At 61.3% G+C, this 22,894-nt stretch overlaps 3 protein-coding genes and 1 long non-coding RNA gene across 7 annotated transcripts; 2 read left to right on the top strand and 2 right to left on the bottom strand.

Annotated features, from left to right (window-relative positions):
* The first annotated feature begins 443 nt into the window (after positions 1-443).
* Positions 444-13,690, top strand: SF3A2 (splicing factor 3a subunit 2). Of its 4 annotated transcripts, none has more exons than XM_077979118.1 (9): positions 444-1,111; positions 7,522-7,684; positions 8,648-8,719; positions 8,836-8,911; positions 10,133-10,265; positions 11,765-11,814; positions 11,894-12,034; positions 12,617-12,685; positions 12,779-13,690. In XM_077979118.1, the coding sequence occupies exons 3-9, from the start codon at positions 8,715-8,717 to the stop codon at positions 13,577-13,579; spliced, it is 1,275 nt and encodes a 424-aa protein (XP_077835244.1). In that variant the 5' UTR covers positions 444-1,111; positions 7,522-7,684; positions 8,648-8,714; the 3' UTR covers positions 13,580-13,690. The 4 variants fall into 4 exon arrangements, with proteins under 4 accessions (XP_077835244.1, XP_014977900.2, XP_077835243.1 ...); XM_015122414.3 differs by having other exon boundaries at positions 8,836-8,882; positions 10,156-10,265; XM_077979117.1 differs by having other exon boundaries at positions 444-492.
* On the bottom strand, positions 474-3,806 carry LOC144336991 (uncharacterized). The gene is made up of 2 exons (XR_013409543.1): positions 3,208-3,806; positions 474-2,359 (listed from the first exon to the last, which is right to left on the bottom strand). It is a non-coding gene; the product is annotated as an uncharacterized LOC144336991 (long non-coding RNA).
* A 40-nt stretch (positions 13,691-13,730) lies between the features above and the next one.
* Positions 13,731-17,134, top strand: AMH (anti-Mullerian hormone). Its single transcript, XM_015122412.3, has 5 exons — positions 13,731-14,782; positions 15,398-15,546; positions 15,718-15,826; positions 15,914-16,073; positions 16,164-17,134. Exons 1-5 carry the CDS (start codon positions 14,368-14,370, stop codon positions 17,017-17,019), a joined length of 1,689 nt encoding a protein of 562 aa, XP_014977898.3. The 5' UTR covers positions 13,731-14,367; the 3' UTR covers positions 17,020-17,134.
* Position 17,135: 1 nt separating this feature from the next.
* JSRP1 (junctional sarcoplasmic reticulum protein 1) lies at positions 17,136-21,558 on the bottom strand. Its single transcript, XM_015122415.3, has 7 exons — positions 21,467-21,558; positions 20,267-20,405; positions 19,498-19,535; positions 19,234-19,354; positions 18,671-18,844; positions 17,962-18,053; positions 17,136-17,844 (listed from the first exon to the last, which is right to left on the bottom strand). The coding sequence occupies exons 2-7, from the start codon at positions 20,367-20,369 to the stop codon at positions 17,377-17,379; spliced, it is 996 nt and encodes a 331-aa protein (XP_014977901.3). The 5' UTR covers positions 20,370-20,405; positions 21,467-21,558; the 3' UTR covers positions 17,136-17,376.
* Between the last annotated feature and the right edge of the window lie 1,336 nt (positions 21,559-22,894).

Raw genomic sequence — 22,894 nt, forward strand, 5'->3', positions numbered from 1 at the left:
GGCGACCTGGGGCGGGGGGGGCGGGGGGGGACGGTGCACGAGTTGGTAGCGGAGACGGACAGTCGTTACATAACCATTAAATTGAAATAAACCAGACAAAGGTGGAACAGCATCAAGGCACCCCCGCGATGGCTGGCACCCCTTCCTAGAGCGGCCAGGCGCAGGCGGAGGGAGCGATAACGTCTCCCGAAGAATGTCAGCCGCCCCTCGCGAAAGTTAGCCCAGCGCGGCCGCAGCGGACCAAGGGTTCGTTGGGGGCGTTGTGCGCACGCGCGGTTTGCCTTCCAGGCCGGGCGTTCAGCCCCGCCCCCTCCAGCCCTTTCCCTCGCGCCTCCTGACTCTCTGACTTGCGCCGCTGGGCGGGCCGGGCATGCGCACACCAGAGGGCCCGCCCCATTTGCCCCGGAAGTGCTTTCTTTGACCGCGACGCGCGTGCGCCGAACGAAGTCGTGGCGGTGGCGGATCGAGGAGATAACGCGGCCTCAGGCTCTGGTGAGGAGTGGAGCCGGTTGAGGGTGGCGGCCGACTCGGACCGGGGGTTCCCTGGGGAAGAGCGGACGTAGGAGAGAGGAGCTTGCGACAGGCCGCAGGCCGAGGGGCGGGCGGCGGCGTCGCTCCCCTCCCTCCTCCCGTGAGCGTCCGGCCTTGTGCATCCTGTAGATCCCGCGCTGGGCGGGCCCGGAGGGTCGGGCCCGCTCGGAACTCTATTTCCAAACTCCTGTTGGGAGGCCGCGCGCGGGGGCTCACGCCTGTAATCTCACCGCTCAGGGAGGGCTTGGCGGGAGGATCGCTTGAGGCCAGGAGTTCGAGACCAGGCTGGACAACACAGCGAGACCCCATCTCTACAAAAAAATTTTTAAAATTAGCCAGGAGTTGGTTGTTGTACCTGTAGCCCCAGCTACTCGAGAGGATCGCTTGATCCCGGAATGTCGAGGCTGCAGTGAGCCATGATCGCAATTGCACTCCAGCCTGGGCAACAGAGCAAGACCCTGTTTCACAAAATGAAAAAGAAACAACTAAGACTCTTTGGGATCAGATCGGGATCGCGGCTGAAATGGTTTGGGCCTCCTTCCTTGTAGCCGAGAACGCTTCTGCATGCTAATCTATACCTGTGAGTTCACTGGGGCTCTGTGATATAACTCTTGTAAGCCTCATTCCCCTTAAAACGGGAGTGACAGCTTCAACACCATGCCAAAGGGGACCAGAAAACGTTAGCTGGCCCCATTTTGCAGGTGCACATGGCTGTGACCGTTGTTCGTGTGTATCCTTGGAGAACACCAAACAGCCAGGGGGAGCTTTGGAAAAGAGGTTGTTTGCTGGGTTTAACGAGAGAACGGTGTTGCCACCAAAAACTAATTCCTTCCCGCTGGTCCAGCCCCAGGTCTCGGAGGCCACCTTTCCTCAATTCTTAAGCTCATTTCCCCTGGTCGTCGTCGTCGGTTTTTTGTCTCTCTGTTTGTATGTTTTGAGACAGTGTCTTGCTCTGTCACCCAGGCTGGAGTGAGTGCAGTGGTGCCATCACAGCTTACTGCAGCCTCGAACTCCCATGCTCAAGCCGTCCTCCTGCCTCAACCTCCCAAGTCGCTGGGACCACAGGTGCTCACCACCATGCCCGGCTAATTTTTGTATTTTTTGTAGAGACGGAGTTTGGCCATGTTGCCCAGGCTGGTCTCGAACTCTTGACCTCAGGTGATCCACCCCCCCCACCCCCCCACAGCCTCCCAAAGTGGTAGGATTACAGGCATTAGCCACTACACCCGGCTCTTTTTTCTATTTTTTTGTAGAGATAGGGTTTTTCCACTCTGTTCCCTGATCTTTACCTTAGTAAATAACATACTTCTTCCTGGATTTATCAATTTGTAGACATCATCTGCTGATTTCCTGTCACGGCTGTTGAGATTTTCTCCCTCCTATCCACCTACTGCACCTTCGCCTTCCATATCCTGAATGAGTTTCTGTCGTGAGCACAGTTGGTCATTGGTTGTATTTTTTAAATAAGATGCAAAATGTTGTTGGCTGCTCAGGGCCGGGCGCAGTGGCTCACGCCTATAATCCCAGCACTTTGGGAGGCCAAGGCAGGTGGATCACGAGGTCAGGAGATTGAGACCACCCTGGCTAACATGGTGAAACCCCGTCTCTACTAAAAATACAAAAATTCAGCCAGGTGTGGTGGCGGGCACCTGTAGTCCCAGCTACTCGGGAGGCTGAGGCAGGAGAATGGCGTGAACCCGGGAGGCGGAGCTTGCAGTGAGCTGAGATCACGCCACTGCACTCCAGCTTGGGAGACACAGCGAGATTCCATCTCAAAAAAATATATGTATATGGCTGGGCGCGGTGGCTCACGCCTGTAATCCCAGCACTTTGGGAGGCCGAGGCGGGCGGATCACAAGGTCAGGAGATCGAGACCACGGTGAAACCCCGTCTCTACTAAAAATACAAAAAATTAGCTGGGCGCAGTTGTGGGCGCCTGTAGTCCCAGCTACTCGGGAGGCTGAGGCAGGAGAATGGCGTGAACCCGGGAGGCGGAGCTTGCAGTGAGCCGAGATCGCGCCACTGCACTCCAGCCTGGGCGACAGAGCGAGACTCCGTCTCAAAAAAAAAAAAAAAAAAAATGTATATATGTGTATATATATATACACACACACACATATACACATGTATATGTATATATATTTAGTTGGCTGCTAAAACAAGTAATGTGTTCAACTGGGCTTTTGTTGTAGCTTTCTATTTTCCCTTAAAGCTAATTAACTTTGTTTTTACCATTAGCCTTTCTTTTCCCTACTGTTTGTTTATTTCCCCACAAAGCTCCAGCATCTCACACCTATCAGTTGTGTTTTGCACAGGTTTAAATGAATTGATCTCCACCTCCCCACTGCCCTCCAAGACCCCCGTATCCTCCTTCTCCGAATGGGACTGATTGTGCTCTGCCTGGGTGGAGCTGGTGTCCCAAACCTTCCTGTCCTTGCTGCCCTGTGCTGACCTCTGTTCCCAGTGTGGCCATCTTTTCCTCTTCCTGATGTCAGAGCAGAACTTCTGGGAGCTTTGGAAGAAATAGATGATTTTTTTCGGGGATGGGGGAAGTCTTTGATTGCCTGAAAATGAGTTTATTTACCCTCATAGTTAGAAGTTTGGTGGGGTATAAAAATCTAGATTGAAAATCCATATTTGGCCGGGCGCGGTGGCTCAAGCCTGTGATCCCAGCACTTTGGGAGGCCGAGACGGGCGGATCACAAGGTCAGGAGATCGAGACCATCCTGGCTAACACGGTGAAACCCCGTCTCTACTAAAAAATACAAAAACTAGCCGGGCGAGGTGGCGGACGCCTGTAGTCCCAGCTACTCGGGAGGCTGAGGCAGGAGAATGGCGTGAACCCGGGAGGCGGAGCTTGCAGTGAGCTGAGATCCGGCCACTGCACTCCAGTCTGGGCGACACAGGGAGACTCAGTCTCAACAAAAAAAAAAAAAAAGAAAATCCATATTTGTAGGCCGGGTGCGGTGTCTCACACCTGTAATCCCAGCACTTTGGGAGGCGGAGGCGGGTGGATCACCTGAGTTTGGGAGTTTGAGACCAGCCTGGCCAACCCGGCGAAACCCCATCTCTATTAAAAGTATAAAAATTAGCCCGGCGTGTTGGCAGGCGCCTGTAAGCTCAGCTACTCAGGAGGCTGAGGCAGGAGAATCGCTTGAACCTGGGAGGTGGAGTGTGCAGTGAGCCAAGATCGAGCTACGGTCTGGGCGACAGAGCAGGAATCCATCTCAGAAAAAAAAAAAAAAGGAAAAGAGAGAAAAAAACATCTGTGTTTGCTCAGAACCGTGAAAGCGTTGTTTTCAGTGCCGTTCTCGGAAGATCAGTTCCTGTGCTGGTTTCTGATCTTGTCTGCTGAGTTTTCTTTGTCTAGTGGAAGCTGCACATTTTCCTGGGTGGTGTGCGGTGTGAAATTCCCTGGTCTCCCCGTGCCCTGGGGTCTTTTTATTTTCTGATCTTGGTGAGTCCTTGGTATCTGGACAGTTTGGTTCCTTTTAGTCCTGGGTTTTGTTTTTGTTTGAATTTTCTTGTTCTTACGTTATTTCTGTGATCATATTTTTCATGTTTTATTTTGTTGGGTACTTTTTCTGTTCTCATTCTGGAATGCCGTCTGGGTTCTTGCTTTTCCTTCTGTTTTTTCGACTCTTGGCTTTCCTTTATGAAAGATTTGTTTGGCTCAGCTTCCCACTCTGGTATGGAATCTTTTGTTTGGATCATCCCGTCTGTATTGTTCAAGGGCTTTTTGTTTTAATTCAACTTGGTGTCATTCAGCGTCCCGTTCTGGTTTTGTGGTGCAGCAGTTTCCCCCAATAACGAAGGAGGGAGGCAGCAGTCTCTTACTGGGATTCCCATCAGTCTCTTTGTTCTCAGATGCGTGTGTTTCTCTTTAAGAACAAAGCGGCCGGCAGCTCTGTGTGAGCGCCACTTCTCATCCGGGAGGCCAACTGCCCAGTGGTCTGGCGAGGAGCGGGGCTTTTCTTTGAGGTGTGGGGACCCCGAATGTTCGTATTTGAGGATTCTTCCTCTTGTGCTGTTTCCCCAGAAAAGACTCCTGGCCTCCCCCTGGGCGGGGGAGCATCTGTGCTGGGCCGCCTGCCGCCTGAGCTGTGCCGAGGAACCGCAGGACTTCCCGCTGCCCAGTCGGCAGGTCGTGAATCGGTCCCCTCTTTTCAGCCTAACGCTGGGCCCCCTTGCTCTGCTGGGCCTGTGTCTCTAACTCCAGAGGTCCTTTTATGCCAGTTCTGCTGGAAATAAAGTTCTGATCTAGTCGAGGGTCGTGGGGGATCAGAGCGTGGGAGCTTCCCCAGGGTGCCGCCACATTTCAGCTGCTGGGGAGGGACGGTGCGGGTGTTCAGTGGCTGCGGTGGCTAGGCTTGGGTTCAGATGGCTTCTGGGTTTTGGATCAGAGTTTTACTTGGTGAGTGGTTGAGTATTGGTCTGGGTTTAGGTTTCTGTGGGCCAGACTCCACAGGTGACAGCTCCCTGTGACAGCTGGAGCTTGTGTCCTGAGCCAGCCACTGGCCGCTGGGGTGTTCTGTCTGGCCAGTTTGAGAAGTAACTAGGCTCGCCCTAGATGAATTTGAACTCTTGGCTTTGTTAGCATTTTGCCATCTAAGTTCCTTTTCCAGGTCCTCCCAGCCATTGGGTCGTTAGAGCATTCTGGAAATGTCACTAAAATGTGATGGGAAGTAAGTACATCAGGATAGGTTGGTGGCTCTTGGTGTGGCCACCTGCACCTGTCCTGGCCCAGAAGCTGCGCTGCCCCTTCCTGCGTGGAGGAGCGAAGTGCAGGTCACTCCTGAGACTGAGCCCCGCTCCTCCCGGGCCCTGGGTCCTCCACAGACCGTCTGCTCTTCTCTCCGCCAGACGCTGCTGGCCGTGAGGACACATGGGCGGGCGCTGCGGAGAGTGCAGGCTTGGGAGTAGAGACCAGTGATGGCTCTGCAGAGCTTAGCCTCAGAGTGGGGGCATGGTCCGGGAGGGGCCACGACCGGGAACAAGCAGGGCGTTTGCATGCTGCTGAATTCTTTCATGATGAAAGGAACAGGCCGTCCTCCTGGGAGAGGGGAGCGCTGATGACTCCCCGAGATCTGTGTGTGGGAGTGCCTCCCAGCACCAGGCCCCCCCGGGTTCTTGGGGTGCATCCGTGAAAGAAGGCCGATTCCCTGCCTTCTTGCATGTTCCCCCCAGCGAGGGCTTGGTTCGGTGCTGAGGTGCGTGGAGGACTGTGGTTTCTGTGAGGCGTGGAGAGGCAAGTGCAGCCGCGGCCTGGTGGGAGGCTGCTCGCTGGGCTCCCCACGCACATCCCCTGATGTGAGTTTCATGTCGCTTGACCAGGAAATGCTTGAATGTCCTCCAGAGAAAAATTAGGCACTTCATGAACCTTTCGGGCGGCCCCCACACAATCCCGCCCGCCTGTGCGCCGTCCGGAGACAGAGCCTCCCAGGCAGTTGTAAGCTGGCAGCAGGGACGGTGGGAGTTGGCGTGGCCTGCGGCTGATGGCGCCAGCACGGAGAGGATGCAGTTCTCCCTGGTCCTGAAGAATGCGTGGTCAAGAAGCCGGAGGCAGGGAGGGTTCCTTGGGGCCAGAGGGTGGCGTTCCCAGCAAAGGACAGTCCTTCTGCTGTCACAGTCTCCTTTTTCACAATGGAATGTTCTTTGTTTTGTGAAGGGATGGCGATGGTCACGGTGGTGGTTTCTCGAAGTTTACGTGACAACACGTAAAAATGGGCATCTCTGGGTGGGCTTTTATGATGTCTGAACTTGTGATGGGGCATCTGTGATGCTGCAGTGAGCCGGGAGGTCCGCCTCACCAGTCACCACGCTGGATCATTTTCATCAACTTGCCCAGGGAATAAAAACTGGGTGGGGAGGGATCCTGGGCCCCCATAGATTAAGGGGTGACTTCAGGCCCCACCGCAAGTCAGCAGCACAGCTGGCCTGTCCCTCAGTGTGCCCCTGCACACCTGCCGCCACCGTGGCCTGTCCCTCAGCGTGCCCCTGCACACCTGCCGCCACCGTGGCCTGTCCCTCAGCGTGCCCCTGCACACCTGCCGCCACCGTGGCCTGTCCCTCAGCGTGCCCCTGCACACCTGCCGCCACCGTGGCCTGTCCCTCAGCGTGCCCCTGCACACCTGCCGCCACCGTGGCACATCACTGCAGATGCAGTCGTTCAGATGACACGGCTGTATCAGCTTCTGGTTCTGGGGTCAGAGTCCAGTCCACAGGGCTCCATTCCTTCTGGAGGCTCTGGGGGAGAACTCGTTTCCTGCCTTTCCCAGAGTCCAGAGGCACCCGTGTCCCTTGCCTTGGGGCCCCTTCCTCCCCGTTCACAGCCACAGCACAGCCTCCGTGACTCAAGGGGAAGAGTGCCAGGAGATGAGAGGAGGCTGCCTGTTGGGGACTCAGCAGAGCCCTCCTGCGCCACAAGCAGATGTGACCGATCTCCCGGATGTTACCCAGTCAGGACACAAAGATCAGTGTCCTCACCTCCCAATAAGTTTACAGCGAACCCAAGAGATAGAATTAGGCTGGGGATAAGTAAGCGCAGCCAACCAGAGAGGGAGTTCAGAGGAAGGCTTGAACACTGGGGGCTTAGGCAGTCCGGGAAGGCTCCCTGGTGGTGGTGACTCGTTTGTGAGAATTTGGCCTTGTCTTCCCTTTATGCCTTCTCTGGGCTCCCCGCTCCATTTCAGGTCTCCAGGCCTTGGCACTCTGGGCTGGAGTGGCTTCCTCTCCATCCCTCACATACGCTCATTTGGAGACAGGCTCCAGCTTCCCTCGTGTCTGTGCCTGTCCACAGTGGGCCTCGGCCTCCTGGAAGAGACTGGGTGCACTTTGGGGTGGCCCCCTCAGGGCTGGTTAGACCCTGGCTCTGGGAGTGCAGGGTGAGGGGCTGTCACAGGCTCCAGCCTGGTGGCCTGGCCCAGGGAGGTCCCAGCAGCAGCCGTGAGTTCTGAGCCATCCTTCTTTCTCTCCTCTTGGCCTCCACAGGTGTCTCCCGGTCTGCTAAAGCCCCAAGGCCGTCACCATGGACTTCCAGCATCGCCCTGGGGGCAAGACCGGGAGCGGGGGCGTGGCCTCCTCCTCCGAGAGCAACCGTGACCGCAGGGAGCGCCTCCGGCAGCTGGCCCTAGAGACCATCGACATCAACAAGGTGGGCCAGCCACCGTGCAGCCGCCTGTGGCGGGGGCTCGGCTTTCCAGGACAGCCCTGGAGAGGGTGCCAGAGGCTCTTCCTGGGCCTCCACCCAGCCTGGGCGGTGCAGCCCCGTGTCCAGATGCTCCCCTGTTGCCCCGAGTAGCTACAGCTCCCATCTGTCCGCCTTAGAGAGCAGACCCTCTGTGGCTCTGAGCCCCGTGTGAGAGTGTTTTGTTCTGTCCAAAACCTTCTGTTTCGCATCATTTAATTTTCTGGGAGTGGGGAGAGCTTATGTCAGTCCAGCCAGATGTGGTGAAGGGCAGCCTTTGATTTTAGCTTGTGCAGGGGCGGGGATGAGCCGGGTCCCCTCAGCACTGTGGACATCGGGACTGGAGCACTCTCTGTGTACCCTGACACGCCCCACGGACCTGGCCTATGACGAGGGCTCTGTCACTGTCCCTGTCTTCCAGATGACGTCACGGGTGGAGGGGTGCCCCAGCCACAGATGGTGGAGTTAGCCTTTGAACTCCAGCGTCTGAGACGAGAGGCGTGCGCCTGGCTGCCCCGGCTTAGGGCCTGGAGATGGACGGGTCTCTGGGCCTTCAGTGTAGCCCATTTGCTTTTCTTGTGCCTGTGTCTGCCTTGTGCCGACCACTGGTGTGGTGGCGTGGGCAGCGGACAGCTCCCTGCATTGGGAGTGACCAGGAGTGCTGTGCTGACTCTGCCTCCCTCTGACTCAGAACCACCAGGAAGGTGGTGCGGGGGGCTCCCTGGGAACCCCCGCTGCTCAGAGCCTGGGCCACAGCCCCAGGCGGTGACACCTGTGCTCACAAAGGCCTCCCGCCGGATCCCCCGTTTTCAGAAACGCTTGACACCGTCAGGGACAGCCATGCCTGTACAGAAAGGGGATCCTGCGTCTGAGGGCCCTGACCGCAGCAGGCCTCGATCTGTCTAACGGGCGCCTGTTCTTCCCCTCCAGGACCCGTACTTCATGAAGAACCACCTGGGCTCCTATGAATGCAAGCTGTGCCTGACGCTTCACAACAATGAGGTGCGGCCTCTGCCCGGCTCCGGGCAGCTCGCGGCGGGCTGAGTGGCTGACGTCAGGGGGACCTGCCTGTGTCTGTCTGCCCGGCCCGAGTCATGTGTGTTTCCTTTCCACTCCAGGGGAGCTACCTGGCACATACCCAGGGGAAGAAGCACCAGACCAACCTGTGAGTACCCCGTGCCCCTTCGATTCCTGGTGCTCCAGCAGCTGTCGGCTCAAGTCTCTGTGAGCCTCACGGGCCACTGCTCCACGGCCGGGAAGCCAGCCTGGTCTGGGCCTCCCTGGGCGCTGGAGTACGGTTTCTGGGGAGCATTAGAGAACAGAGGCGTGGATGGCTGAGGCGGGCAGATCACTTGAGGTCAAGAGTTCGAGACCAGCCTGACCAACATTGTGAAACTCCATCTTGTGCCGGGCGCGGTGGCTCAAGCCTGTAATCCCAGCACTTTGGGAGGCCGAGACGGGCGGATCACGAGGTCAGGAGATCGAGACCATCCTGGCTAACACGGTGAAACCCCGTCTCTACTAAAAAATACAAAAAACTAGCCGGGCGTGGTGGCGGGCGCCTGTAGTCCCAGCTACTCGGGAGGCTGAGGCAGGAGAATGGCGTGAACCCGGGAGGCGGAGCTTGCAGTGAGCCAAGATCACGCCACTGCACTCCAGCCTGGGTGACAGAGCGAGACTCCATCTCAAAAAAAAAAAAAGAAAAAAAGAAACTCCATCTTTACTAAAAATCTAAAAATTAGGCTGGGCATGGTGATGCACACCTGTAATCACAGCTACTATGGAGGCTGAGGCAGGAGAATCTTGAATCTGGGAGGAAGAGGTTGCAATGAACCGAGATGGCGCCACTGCACTCCAGCCTGGGCGACAGAGCGAGACTCAGTCTTATTTAAAAAAAAAAAAAAGAAGAAAGGCCGAGCGCAGTGGCTCACGCCTATAATCCCAGCACTTTGGGAGACCAAGGCGGGCAGATCACCTGAGGTCAGGAGGGCAAGACCAGCCTGACCAACATGGAGAAACCCCATCTCTACTAAAAATACAAAAAATTAGTCGGGCTTGGTGGTGCATGCCTGTAATCTCAGCTACTGGGGAGGCTGAGGCAGGAGAATCGCTTGAACCTGGGAGATGGAGGTTGCGGTGAGCCAAGATCGCGCCACTGCACTCCAGCCTGGGCCACAAGAGCAAAACTCGGTCTCAAAAAAAAAAAAAAAAAGCAGAGGCATGGAGTTGTTGGTAGGACCCCAGCCAGGGACAGTGAGGAGCATGACAGGAAGAGAACGTGCCTGTCCTATCCCTGTTCTCAGCCAAACCCCAGGGCCCCTCCCAGGCCCCTGGCCCTCCTCATCCCTCAGTTTATAGTGAGCTCCAAGGTCAGGGGGCCCGTGGCCTTGGTGCCTGTGTGTGGAGGGGCCCCAGCACCACGTCCATCCTGCCTGCAGGGCCCGGCGAGCCGCCAAGGAGGCCAAGGAGGCCCCTGCCCAGCCTGCACCTGAGAAGGTCAAGGTGGAGGTGAAGAAGTTTGTGAAGATCGGCCGCCCAGGCTACAAAGGTGAGTGCCCGGAGCGGCGCTGGCCACAGCCGCTGCTGCTGCATGAATAGGTTCTTTGGGCTCCAGTGCAGGAGGCGCAGCCCTGAGACCCTCATTCCTGAGCCGCTGTTTTCTGGCCTTGGTGGCCATCCCTCACCCACCTGCAGCCTCTGGCGTTGTGTCTGGGAGCTGTCAGGCTGAGCCCGATAAGCACCCGTCTCACCCAGCGGCCCCTTTCCCAGCTGAGCCACAGTCTGTGCCCTCCTGTCCGAGTGTTGTGGAAGCTTCTGGGGAGTCTTGCCAAGCCAAAGAGTGGAAGTGGAGGTGTGGTGAGCCCTGGCACACTCCTCCGGTTAACCTTGAAGCCTCTGAAGGAGGACAGGAAGAAGCGGCTGTTAGAGGCGGCTCCTCCGGGACCCTCAGCAGTGGGAATGGCAGGAGGTGACCTGGTTCAGAAAGCCAGGGAAGCGGCCAGGGTGGAAGAGACAGACCTTGTGTCTGTAGGGTCAGGAAGGCGGGCACGCTACCCAGCAAGTGTTTTTTTTTTTTTTTTTTTTGAGACAGAGTCTCGCTCTGTTGCCCAGGCTGGAGTGCAGTGGCGTGATCTCCACTCACTGCAAGCTCCACCTCCCGGGTTCACACCATTCTCCTGCCTCAGCCTCCCGAGTAGCTGGGACTACAGGCGCCCGCCACCTCGCCCGGTTAATTTTTGTATTTTTAGTAGAGACGGCGTTTCACCATGTTAGTCAGGATGATCTCGATCTCCTGACCTCGTGATCCACCCGTCTCGGCCTCCCACAGTGTTGGGATTACAGGCATGAGCCACCGCGCCCGGCCCCAGCAAATGTTCTTTACGGAAGATGGGGACAGCCTGTGTGCCTGGCCTCCAGACAGGAGCCTGCAGGGCACAGGCCCCGGGGCAGGTGTGCTGGGTGGACGAGGGTGGCTAGAGCGGCAGACTCCTGGTGGGGAGGCCCTGACAGGTCCTGAGCTTGGGCTCAGGGCAGTGAGGAGGTGGAGGGCTTGTGAGTGTGCGTGTCTGAGGCTGCTTGGAGAGTGGCCAGGCCGTAGGCGGCCCAGCAGCCATTCTCGGGGTCCAGGCTGCTGAGCTCTGGTGGGAAAGGCATCCTCTCCCGCTCACCCTATAGATGGTGTTGGCCCTGTTCAGGCGGCCCCACTCTAATCCCAGAGCCAGGGTGCCATGGGCCGCTCCCTACCCAGTGGCCCCGACTCCTGCTGGATAGTGTCCCAGCACCCTGGGTGAAGGGCTCTGGGGATTAGGACAAAGGAGTACCACCCTCGGTCCCTGCCCGAGTGACTCCGCAGGTAGCTCAGCCCTGGCGCACCTGTGCCTTCACCTATACCAGAGTCCCAGAGCCTGGGCGGATTGGCGGTTGCCTGGAGCCACAGGGCCTCCCCTGGGGTCTCGCCCTCGTTCAGTGGGTGGCATTAGCCTGCCCCAGGTCCCTCAGCTTTGGGGAGGACAAGCAGCCGGGACCTGAGAGCTTTCTGTGTTGCAGTGACCAAGCAGAGGGACTCGGAGATGGGCCAGCAGAGCCTCCTCTTCCAGGTGAGATCAGGGGCTTGGGTGTGGGGGGCGGCCGAAGGCACCTGAAAGGTGGCGCTGCCACCCGGCTGTGTCCCCACAGATCGACTACCCTGAGATCGCCGAGGGCATCATGCCACGCCACCGCTTCATGTCTGCGTACGAGCAGAGGATTGAGCCTCCGGACCGGCGCTGGCAGTACCTGCTCATGGCCGCTGAGCCCTATGAGACCATCGCCTTCAAGGTAGCATGGCTGCGGGGTCCCCTGGGCCCCAGGGCCCCCTGAGATGTGCGAGCCAGAAGGATCTGCACAGGCTGGGCAGGGCGCCCCTCCTATCAGGCTGTGGGGTCCCCTGGGATCCCCGAGACGGAGCCAGAAGGGTCTGTGCAGGCTGGGCAGGGTACCCCTCCCATTGGGCTTTGCAGGAGGGGGCCTGCTTGGGCTCCACTGTGCCCATGGAGAAGGGAGGCCGGCAGGGCTGAGCGCTGGGCCTGTGAGGCCTTCGCCAAGTGACCTCGCTTCTTGGTCTAGGCTGCTGGAGGGCTTCCCACAGCCTGTGCCTACGCCTGGACAAAGCAGCCATCAGGAAACAATACAAACGGTGCCTGTCCAGGGCGGGGGCCAGCGTGTGCTAGCGTGGAGGCCGGGTCTGTGTCACTCCAGAACTGAACCCTGTGCCCATCGAAAGTCTTACCAGGCCGGGGCCTTCTCTTGGGCTCCCAGGGTGGAGTCCGGGCCGGGGAGGCTAACGCCTCAGGCTCCCTGCCTGATGGCTACCCTGAGGTCACAGGGACCAGGAGCCCTCTCTGTCCCCCGCCTTCCCAGGTGCCGAGCAGAGAGATTGACAAGGCGGAGGGCAAGTTCTGGACACACTGGAACCGGGAGACCAAGCAGGTGAGTGGCTAGCCCTGAGCTTGGCTCCTTCCTGCCCAGCCCCGGTGGCCCTAGCCCTGCCCGTGCCTGCTGAACCTTTCTCCGTCTCTCTAGTTCTTCCTCCAGTTCCACTTTAAGATGGAGAAGCCCCCGGCTCCGCCCAGCCTCCCCGCCGGCCCCCCTGGGGTGAAGCGGCCTCCACCTCCGCTGATGAATGGTCTGCCCCCTCGGCCACCGCTGCCCGAGTCTTTGCCACCGCCACCGCCGGGAGGCCTACCTCTGCCACCCATGCCCCCCACGGGGCCTGCACCCTCAGGGCCCCCGGGACCACCCCAGCTACCCCCACCAGCTCCAGGGGTCCACCCCCCGGCCCCAGTGGTGCATCCCCCCACCTCTGGCGTCCATCCCCCAGCTCCTGGCGTCCATCCCCCAGCTCCTGGGGTCCATCCCCCAGCTCCTGGCGTCCATCCCCCAGCCCCTGGGGTCCACCCACCAACCTCTGGGGTCCACCCCCCGGCTCCCGGAGTCCACCCTCCAGCCCCCGGGGTTCACCCTCCAGCCCCCGGGGTTCACCCACCAGCCCCCGGAGTCCACCCACCAGCCCCGGGGGTCCATCCTCCCCCATCAGCGGGGGTTCACCCCCAGGCCCCAGGGGTACACCCAGCAGCCCCTGCTGTTCACCCTCAGGCCCCGGGGGTGCACCCACCAGCCCCAGGGATGCACCCTCAGGCCCCGGGAGTCCACCCCCAACCTCCCGGGGTCCATCCATCAGCTCCTGGGGTCCACCCTCAGCCTCCTGGAGTTCACCCCTCAAATCCTGGGGTACACCCCCCAACTCCCATGCCCCCAATGCTGAGGCCCCCACTCCCCTCCGAAGGCCCAGGGAACATACCTCCCCCTCCCCCAACCAACTGAGAAGCTGCTCCCTCCCCCAGCAAGCTCAGCGCCAGGTGCTCCTGCCTTTTGCCATCGAGAGAAGGCTGCTCTTTTGTACCGCCCCCTGCTCATTAAACAGCCTTCCCCAGCCCCGAGTGCACTGATGTCTGCAGCGCCGCCCTCCCTTGTCAGTGCTGTGTGGGAGTGCCAGGCACAGCACCATCCCTGAGTTTGCGCCGACTGGGGAGGGCCTGGGGCCTGCCGGGAGACACCTGTGGGAGGCCTGAGAGACAGCTGTACCTTGGAGGTGGCCTGGTGGAGGACAGACTCCACCAGCCAGCTAGGAGGGGGTCTGGGGTCCTGTCCTGGGGAGGGAAGAGCAGACTCTTGTGATATCCTTGGGGTCTCCAGATAGCCCACCAGGGGTTGGGAAGGTGAGCAGGGACAGGGCGCCCCCACTGACTTGGGACCCTCCTCCTCCAGGCCCACCCCTTAGCACCCAGGACATCTGGGCCCCCCGCCCCCAGCGCTGTCTAGTCTGGCTGCTTGGCCATCACTCCCAGCCTGGTTCCCACTCCTGTGCCTTCTGGGGACGGGCCCTCAAGGACAGCATGTTGACAAATCAGGCCCAGCTCTATCGCTGTGGGGAGGGAGATAGGCTGCTGGCGACAGAAAGGGCTCTTTGAGAAGGCCACTCTGCCTGGAGTGGGGGCGCCGGGCACTGTCCCCCAAGGTCGCGGCAGAGGAGATAGGGGCCTGTCCTTTACAAACACCCTACCTTCCACTCGGCTTCCACAAGGCGGGCAGCCCAGCTCCTGGCAGCACCCATGACGCGGGACCTGCCTCTCACCAGCCTGACCCTGGTACTGTCCGCCCTGGGGGCTCTGCTGGGGACTGAGGCCCTCAGAGCAGAAGAACCAGCTGTGGGCACCGGTGGCCTCATCTTCCGAGAAGACCTGGACTGGCCGCCAGGCAGCCCACAAGAGCCTCTGTGCCTGGTGGCACTGGGTGGGGACAGCAATGGCAGCGGCACCCCCCTGCAGGTCATGGGAGTTCTGAGCGCCTATGAGCGGGCCTTCCTGGGGGCCGTGCAGCGGGCCCACTGGGGCCCCCGAGACCTGGCCACCTTTGGGGTGTGCACCCCCGGTGACAGGCAGGCTGCCTTGCCCTCTCTACAGCGGCTGGGGGCCTGGCTGCGGGACCCTGGGGGGCAGCGCCTGGTGGTCCTGCACCTGGAGGAAGGTACGTGGGGCCCAGCCCCGAGCTTGGCACCGCCGGCCTCCTTCAGGTGGGCCAGGTCCTCTTAGGGAAGATCAAGGGCTGGCAGAGCCCACACCCTGGGCAGGGAGGCTGTGGTCTTGTTCTGGGACTGGGCTGTGGGTCCATGGCCTGGAAGGTGGGCACCGCGCTCTGTCCTGTCCCTGAAGCCCAGCTCTTAGACCAGCCCCTGCCACAGCGGCAGGGAGAGAGCTGCTGTCTTCTCGCCACCCGTGAAGAAACCACCCTGTGGCTCGGGGCCAGTGGAACCCTCCTCCCCACCGCCCCACACCTGGCCAGCCTGTTCTCGGGGCCACTGGCCTGAGAGACTCCCTGCGGGGAAGGGGCTTCATCGGGCGCCCTAACCCAGAGACCCCAGGGCGGCAGCCCCACCCACAGCCTCAGACGCAGCCTCTGCCTGCCCGGGCGGTCACCGCTCCCTGGCTGCAGGAAGGCAGTGAAGAGGGACACTAGGTCCCCCGCTCAAGGCCCCCTGCACAGTGGCCAGAGCAGCAGGGACGGATCCCAAAGACTCCCAGGGGAGTGTGGGACGGGCCTGGCCTTCAATGGCTCAGGCGTCCCCTGCTGTCCTGGCTGCAGTGACCTGGGAGCCCACACCTTCGCTGAGGTTCCAGGAGCCCCCGCATGGAGTAGCCGACCCCCCGGAGCTGGCGCTGCTGGTGCTGTACCCTGGGCCTGGGCCTGGCCCTGAGGTCACTGTGACGAGGGCTGGGCTGCCGGGTGCCCAGGTACCAGGGAGTTGCATGGGGCATTGCCTGGGCCGCGGCAGGGGCATGGATTTGTTGCAGGGTCTGCGGTACTGAGAGAAGCGTAGAACCAGTGGCAATGGGAGGAAGGGCACCGGTAGAGCAGGGCTGGCTAAGCCTCCATCCAGCCGGGCTGAGCCCTGGTCTCCACAGAGCCTCTGCCCGTCCCGGGACACTCGCTACCTGGCGTTGGCGGTGGACCGCCCTGCGGGGGCCTGGCGCGGCTCCGGGCTGGCCTTGACCCTGCAGCCCCGCGGAGAGGGTAGGTGTGCGTGGAGAGGGACCGGGCGCCGGGTCGACTGCCCTCAGCCCCCAGCCCCTGAGCCAACCCCGCGCCCACCCACCGCAGGCTCCCTCCTGAGTACCGCCCAGGTGCAGGCACTGCTGTTCGGCGACGACCACCGCTGCTTCACGCGGATGACCCCGGCCTTGCTCCTGCTGCCGCGGTCTGAGCCCGCGCCGCTGCCCGCGCAAGGCCAGCTGGACACCGTGCCCTTCCCGCCGCCCAGGTGCGTGCAGGCCCGGGGGCATGGGGCAGGAGCAGGCGGGGGCGGCGTGGCCTCGCGCCCGCTCTCAACTCCCCTAACTGCGGGTTCCAGGCCATCCGCGGAGCTCGAGGAGTCGCCGCCCAGTGCAGACCCCTTCCTGGAGACGCTCACGCGCCTGGTGCGGACGTTGCGGGGCCCCCGGGCCCGGGCCTCCGCGCCCCGCCTGGCCCTGGACCCGGACGCGCTGGCCGGCTTCCCGCAGGGCCTGGTCAACCTGTCGGACCCCGCGGCGCTGGAGCGCCTGCTAGACGGCGAGGACCCGCTGTTGCTGCTGCGGCCCACCGCGGCCACCACCGGGGACCCCGCGCCCCTGCACGACCCCACGTCGGCGCCGTGGGCGACTGCCCTGGCGCACCGCGTGGCTGCCGAGCTGCAAGCGGCGGCTGCCGAGCTGAGCAGCCTCCCAGGTCTGCCTCCAGCCGCAGCCCCGCTGCTGGCACGCCTGCTCGCGCTCTGCCCAGGCGGCCCCGGCGGCCCCGGCGATCCCTTGCGAGCTCTGCTGCTTCTGAAAGCGCTGCAGGGCCTGCGCGCGGAGTGGCGCGGGCGGGATCCACGCGGGCCGGGGCGGGCACAGCGCAGCGCAGGGGCCACCGCCGCCGACGGGCCGTGCGCGCTGCGCGAGCTCAGCGTAGACCTCCGCGCCGAGCGCTCCGTACTCATCCCGGAGACCTACCAGGCCAACAATTGCCAGGGCGTGTGCGGCTGGCCGCAGTCCGACCGCAACCCGCGCTACGGCAACCACGTGGTGCTGCTGCTGAAGATGCAGGCCCGTGGGGCCGCCCTGGCGCGCCCCCCCTGCTGCGTGCCCACTGCCTACGCGGGCAAGCTGCTCATCAGCCTGTCGGAGGAGCGCATCAGCGCGCACCACGTGCCCAACATGGTGGCCACCGAGTGTGGCTGCCGGTGACCCCTGCGCCTCGCGGACTCCTGCCCCGAGGGGCCGGACGTGCCCCAGCTCGCGCCCCTTCCCATATTTATTCGGACCCCAAGTATCGCCCCAATAAAGACCAGCAAGCAACCGAGTGGGGTGTCCGTGCGTGTTAGAGGGGCCGCCCGTCTCTCCTTGCGCACGGCCTGGGTCCACCCTGTAGCGCTCGCTGTCTTTCCCCTGCCTGAAGCGCCCCGCGACGGTCTTTCAGGCCCCGGACTCGTTGCCGGGTCCAGGCGTAAAGAAGCAGATGACTCTGCGGCCGCAGCCCTCGCTTTATTTCGCCAGAGTCGCGGGTTGTCTAGAAGGGGTCCCTGGACTCGGGCGCGGGCCGGCTTAGTCCCGCCCCTTGCCTGCGCGGAGCTTCTGGCGACTCCCAGGCCGCTCCTCCTCGTAGGGACGCCTCGGGGAGACCCAGGCCTGCCTCTTCCTGGGCTCGGCGTCCCTGGAGTCCCGTGCCCACGGCCGATGGCCCCCTTCGCGTGACTCCCAGCGCCGAGGCAGGGCTTCCCGGGGCTCCCTGGCGGCCCGTGGCCTCTCCTCCTTCCGCGGCCTCTCTTTCTTCGGCCTCTCCTCCTTCCGCGGCTTCTCCTTCCGCGGTTTCCCCTGTCTCCGAGGCCTCTCCTTGGGTCCCCGGTCTGCGAGGGGCGCACGGTCCTCCCCGACGGCCTCTCCGGTGGCCTCGCCAGGCTCCTCTTCGTCCTTCTCTGCAGCCTCCCGACTCCCGGGAATCTTGGGTCTGATCTCTGCCTCGGTCCGGGGCGCAGGCAGCGCTGATGGGGGCGCCTGGGCCTCGAACTTAGGCTGCAAGACAGAGAGTGGGGTCCTGGGGTAAGCGCCCACCTTGCCCCCGGCCCGGGCTCCTTCTTTCCCTGGGGATGAAGGCCCCACTGCCCGCGGTCACTGGAAGGAAGCGCTTACCAGGGGCGACGATGGCTCCCTCGGGGCTGAGCTTGGCGGGACCCAGGGCTCGGGCGCACGCGCTTGGACTGCTGCCTCCCCAGCCACGGCGTCTGCAGCGACAGGGTCGGAACCTGAGTCAGCTGGGTCGAGGCATGGACCACACTGTCCATCCGTCCCTCACCGCTAGAGCCCCCCTCCCTGGACAGTTGGAGTGGGGCTCCCGCGGTACGGCTGAGGCTAAGGATGCCCGGAGCCGTGGGAAGGGACTCCGGGACTCCGCTGCTGCGGAGCGCCCCTCCTCCGAACCTCGCTCTTTCAATCCGTCATTCTTCCCCCCGACCACGGGCTGTAGGAGAGCCCTAGCAAGGGACGGGTCGCAGGAGTGCCCCCGGGGGGCGCTCACTAGCTGAGCTGTCCCCAGAGAGGGCGCAGGAGGAAGGCGGCAGAACGCTGCGCGGGAGGAGGGGTTGCACAAGGTCCATCCGGAAGCCAGAACCTACTCGCGGCGAGGGAAATGGGCCCCGCAAAAGGTCCAGACGGGATGAGAGGGGCGCGCAAGGCCCGTCACATAAGGGGAGATGTACAAACCAACTTTGGAGGCGTGCAAAACCCAGCCCTGGGAAGGAGGCTCCCAGACCCCACCCTTGCGTCACAGGGCCCTTCCTTGGAGGAATAGGCGCACAGGTGGACCCCAGCCTCGCCCCACCTCTGGGGAGCCCGCGCTCACCGCGGCACAGCTGGAAAGCCGAGCCCAGCAGCGCCACCAGCGAGGCGAGCACCAGGCACTTGTTGAGCGACAGGTCTCCCCAGGGCAGCTCCTGGCTCAGGGCCGGGGGTTGCGGCGGCGGCTGCGGGGGCGGCGCGGTCTGCGCCTTCTTGCGCGCGGGGGCGCTCCGAGGGCCTGCGAGGGCAAGTGCGTGCTGCGCTGTGGCCACTGGCTCTGCGCCGCCCCATTCCCCGGGCACAGGGGGCAAGAGAGAGGCCTGCGCCCTGAACCTGGCTCGCCCTGCCTGCCTGTGCGGCCCTGGGCGCAGGTGAACCCAGCCCCGGTGCCCCGCAGCTGCACGGGGATGCCCAGAGTTTCTGGAAGTTAACTTCCGGGAGCTAAGTGGCTTAGCCGGTATTATCACGCATTAGTAGAGGCTCCCGGCCCGTTGACTCGCTGCCTGCCACACTTCGATGCCACTCAACCAGGACACCCCCCAAGATCCAAGGACCCAGCTCCGGGACCTGAGCCTCACACCAGTCCGTTCCCACCCCACACCTCACCCACGCCTCCTGCAAACCCACTGGCTCCGGCTTTCAGCCTCTCCTTCCCCGTTCCTGGGGTCCCCCTGGCGGCAGCCTCTTTTTCCATCTTCTTGGGCCTGGTGTCCACACTGCGGCCTTCAGCCACCGGCTCCTGAGAGTCCTGTGGTTATCATGAGACATTCCACATGTTTCCTTCCAGTGCCAAACCCTTCCCGTGGGCTTTAGACACCTGCCTCCCTTGGTCGGCTTGTCCCCAACTCCCCAGGCGTCCTGGGTTAAAGGCTGAGGGTCCCAGCTACTCACGTGGGGCGGGCTGCCGGAGTCGGCCAGCCTGGGTGTTGCTGTGAGAACAGAGGGAGAGTCAAGGTTGTGGGGACCCCCCAGGCCAATCCCACCCTCTCCCCTGGCCCTGCTGGGTGACGCGCGGGTGACTAACCCCATCTTGTAGATAAGAAAGTAGGCGGAGGCCAGCACAGTGGTTCACACCTGGAATCCCAGCACTTTGGGGAGGCTGAGGTGGGAGGATCACCTGAGCCCAGGAGTTTGAGACCAGCCGGGTCAATACAGTGAGACCCCATCTCTACCCCCAAAAAAAAAAAAATTAGCCAGGTATGGTGGCCGGCACCTGTGGCCCCAGCTACTTGGGAGGCTGAGGCACGAGGATCACTTGAACCTGAGAGGTCGAGGCTGCAGTGACCTATGATCATGTCACTGTACTCCAGCATGGAAGACGGAATGAGGCTCGGCCTCAAAAAATAAAAAATAACAATAATAAAAAAATATAAAAATACAAAGAAACCAGACAGGCTTGGAGACAGCTTTGCCGGAAGACACAAAGCATTTCAGTGGCAACGCAGGATTGGAACCTAGATCTGTGTAGCCCAGCACCTGTCTTCCTTGGGGGCTCCTTACAGACCCCTGAGGCAGATGAGGGCCGGGGGTTGAACCTGGGGAGCACAGTTTAAGCCAGTCCAGTGTGGGAGGCTAAGAAGCTCTGGTCTCTGAAGATGGGCCTCCTGGCTCACGGGGACCATCAGGGAGGGGCCTCCTCCCGCCAGCACCACAAGGGTACCTGGAGCCCTGTCCTCCTGGGGCTCGGCCAGCGCAGAGTGGTCCTCCAGGGCCTGGCAGCTGCCCAGGCCGCCATCTAGCTCCTCCCAGGCGCTGGTTGCCATGGAGATGACTGGAGCAGCAGCAGGTCCCGGGCCAGGCTGGGAGGGGTGGGGAACAAGGTCTTGCATTTACTGAGTCCCTCATGGGCCTGGGCCTGACCTGGAGGTTCTGTGGACACCAACTAACAGGCCCTGTCCTGCCACCCTCAACCGAGTCTGTGATCTCTGCCTCAAGCACCCCTCACTCGGGAAATTCACACTCATGCCAGGCATGGCCCGGCACCCACACCAGGCATCTCCCTGACCCTGCATGCCAGCCCTGGGGCCCCTCCCTGTAGCCCAGCCTCGCTGGGGCCCAATATCCATCAGCACAGCAGCCAAGGCTGCTCTGGCCCAGAGAGGGCGGGAGCCCCTGCAGGGCAACACAGCAGTAAGTCCCAGACACACCCCAAACCAAAACTCTTGGCCCCAGTGTCAGCTCATGTTCTCTGAGACCAGGGACTATTTTTATCTGGTGCCCGAGGCCAGCGGGACAGGCTAACAGGTGCCCCAGCCCCTCCCAAGCCTCTGCTGTCATGGGGTCTCCCTCTGGGCCACCCTGACCTGCCATTCTGGGCACTTACATCCCGCCGCATGACCCTGTGAGTCTACAGGCTCGGGCCCCAGCAGCAGAACCATCCTGGCTCTGGTTGTGACAGGCCGGGGCAGGGGAGGAGGGTCCCGGGGGCGGTCTTCTGATCCTGACACAGAGTACCCTGCCTTGTCCCACTAACTCTGTTCCCATATGACAGATGAGGAAACTGAGGCTAGAGAGAGCGCCATTGGCTGGAGGGGGCAAGGAGCTTCAAGTCAGACCTGGAGCTGTACTCTTCAGGGTCTCCATGGCCTCTGGCTGCTGGGATTAGGGTGTCCCTATATCTAGGCTGAAAAACCACCCAGCCCTGGGGCTCCAAGACCTGGAAGGGGCCTATCGCGTGGCCGTGGGGGAGGGGCCCAACAAGCATGGGAGGCTGGTGTGCGGCCCCTGTGTGTGCGTGGGGGGCAGCTCTAGGAACTGGGGACCCTTACGGTCCTCCGCAACACCCTTCCGCATCCCGGGAGCCCACACCTCTGCTCGGGACTCCCCCAGCCTCACTTCCTTACCCCCGAGCCTCACTTACCCGCCAGCCGCTTTGCTGAGCCTTGTGGACAGGATGGAGGATGGGGAGGGTGGCCCCGTGATGGACGGCAGCAGGTGGCTGGAGACCGGGGGTGGGCCAATCAGCAGGCCCGCGGGAGTGAGGTCACAGCCAGGAGTCCTCCACCCTTCCCTGCCATTGCAGCGGGGCAGGGCATTGCTCCTACTCACTCAGCCCTGGCCACTGCCATGCCAGGGAGACACAGCGCCTGCAGCTGGGACTACAAGCGTGCACCACCACACCCGGTTAATTATTTTTTATTTTTTATTTTATTTTATTTTATTTTATTTTTGAGACAGAGTCTCGCTCTGTCGCCCAGGCTGGAGTGCAATGGCCGGATCTCAGCTCACTGCAAGCTCCGCCTCCCGGGTTTACGCCATTCTCCTGCCTCAGCCTCCCGAGTAGCTGGAACTACAGGTGCCCGCCACCACGCCCGGCTAGTTTTTTGTATTTTTTAGCAGAGACGGGGTTTCACTGTGTTAGCCAGGATGGTCTCGATCTCCTGACCTCGTGATCCGCCTGTCTCGGCCTCCCAAAGTGCTGGGATTACAGGCTTGAGCCACCGCGCCCGGCCTTTATTTTTTTTTTGAGACAGAGTCTCGCTCTGTTGCCCAGGCTGGAGTGCAGTGGCGCCATCTCGGCTCACTGCAAGCACCGCCTCCCGGGTTCACACCATTCTCCTGCCTCAGCCTCTCGAGTAGCTGGGACTGCTGGCGCCCGCCATCGTACCTGGCTAATTTTTTTGTGTGTTTTTAGTAGAGACGGGGTTTCACCATGTTGCCCAGACTGGTCTCGAACTCCTAGGCTCAAGTGATCCACCCGCCTTGGCCTCCCGAAGTGCTGGGATTACAGGTGTGAACCACCGCGCCCTGTCTCTATGCTTAACTTTTTGAAGAGCCGCTAGTCTCTTTTCCAAAGTGACTGCACTGTTTTACCTGCTCAGCAGCCACACAGGACCGTTCTAACTTCTCCACATCCAACTCATCATTTTCCAGTTTCTTTGTTTGTTTTTTTTATTGCCAGCCTAGTGGGTGTGAACGGTATGATCTCATTGTGGTTTTGATTTGCATTTCCCTGGTCAAAATAAATAGCTTTTTTTTCTTTTTTTTTTTTTTTAAGACACCCGGTCTCAAGGCCAGGCACGGTGACTCACGCCTGTAATCCCAGCACTTTGGGAGGCCGAGGTGGGTTGATCACGAGGTCAGAAGATCGAGACCATCCTGGCTAACACGGTGAAATCATGTCTCTACTAAAAATACAAAAAATTAGCCGGGCATGGTGGCGGGCGCCTGTAGTCCCAGCTACTCGGGAGGCTGAGGCAGGAGAATGGCGTGAACCTGGGAGGTGGAGCTTGCAGTGAGCCGAGATGGTGCCACTGCACTCCAGCCTGGGCGACAAGCGAGACTCCGT

The sequence above is a fragment of the Macaca mulatta genome, chromosome 19, assembly GCF_049350105.2.
Source record: "Macaca mulatta isolate MMU2019108-1 chromosome 19, T2T-MMU8v2.0, whole genome shotgun sequence".
Taxonomy (NCBI): domain Eukaryota; kingdom Metazoa; phylum Chordata; class Mammalia; order Primates; family Cercopithecidae; genus Macaca; species Macaca mulatta.

Coding starts and splice junctions, on each gene's coding strand:
- SF3A2 (XM_015122414.3), top strand. CDS start 7,559: ATGGACTTCCAGCATCGCCCTGGGGGCAAGACCGGGAGCGGGGGCGTG. Junction 7,685..8,647: donor AGACCATCGACATCAACAAG/GTGGGCCAGCCA, acceptor CTTCCCCTCCAG/GACCCGTACTTCATGAAGAA. Junction 8,883..10,155: donor AAGAAGCACCAGACCAACCT/GTGAGTACCCCG, acceptor TCCTGCCTGCAG/GGCCCGGCGAGCCGCCAAGG.
- JSRP1 (XM_015122415.3), bottom strand. CDS start 20,369: ATGGCAACCAGCGCCTGGGAGGAGCTAGATGGCGGCCTGGGCAGCTGC. Junction 19,355..19,497: donor ACTCCGGCAGCCCGCCCCAC/GTGAGTAGCTGG, acceptor TGATAACCACAG/GACTCTCAGGAGCCGGTGGC. Junction 17,845..17,961: donor GGGAGCCATCGTCGCCCCTG/GTAAGCGCTTCC, acceptor TCTGTCTTGCAG/CCTAAGTTCGAGGCCCAGGC.
- AMH (XM_015122412.3), top strand. CDS start 14,368: ATGACGCGGGACCTGCCTCTCACCAGCCTGACCCTGGTACTGTCCGCC. Junction 15,827..15,913: donor CCTGCAGCCCCGCGGAGAGG/GTAGGTGTGCGT, acceptor CACCCACCGCAG/GCTCCCTCCTGAGTACCGCC. Junction 16,074..16,163: donor GTGCCCTTCCCGCCGCCCAG/GTGCGTGCAGGC, acceptor TGCGGGTTCCAG/GCCATCCGCGGAGCTCGAGG.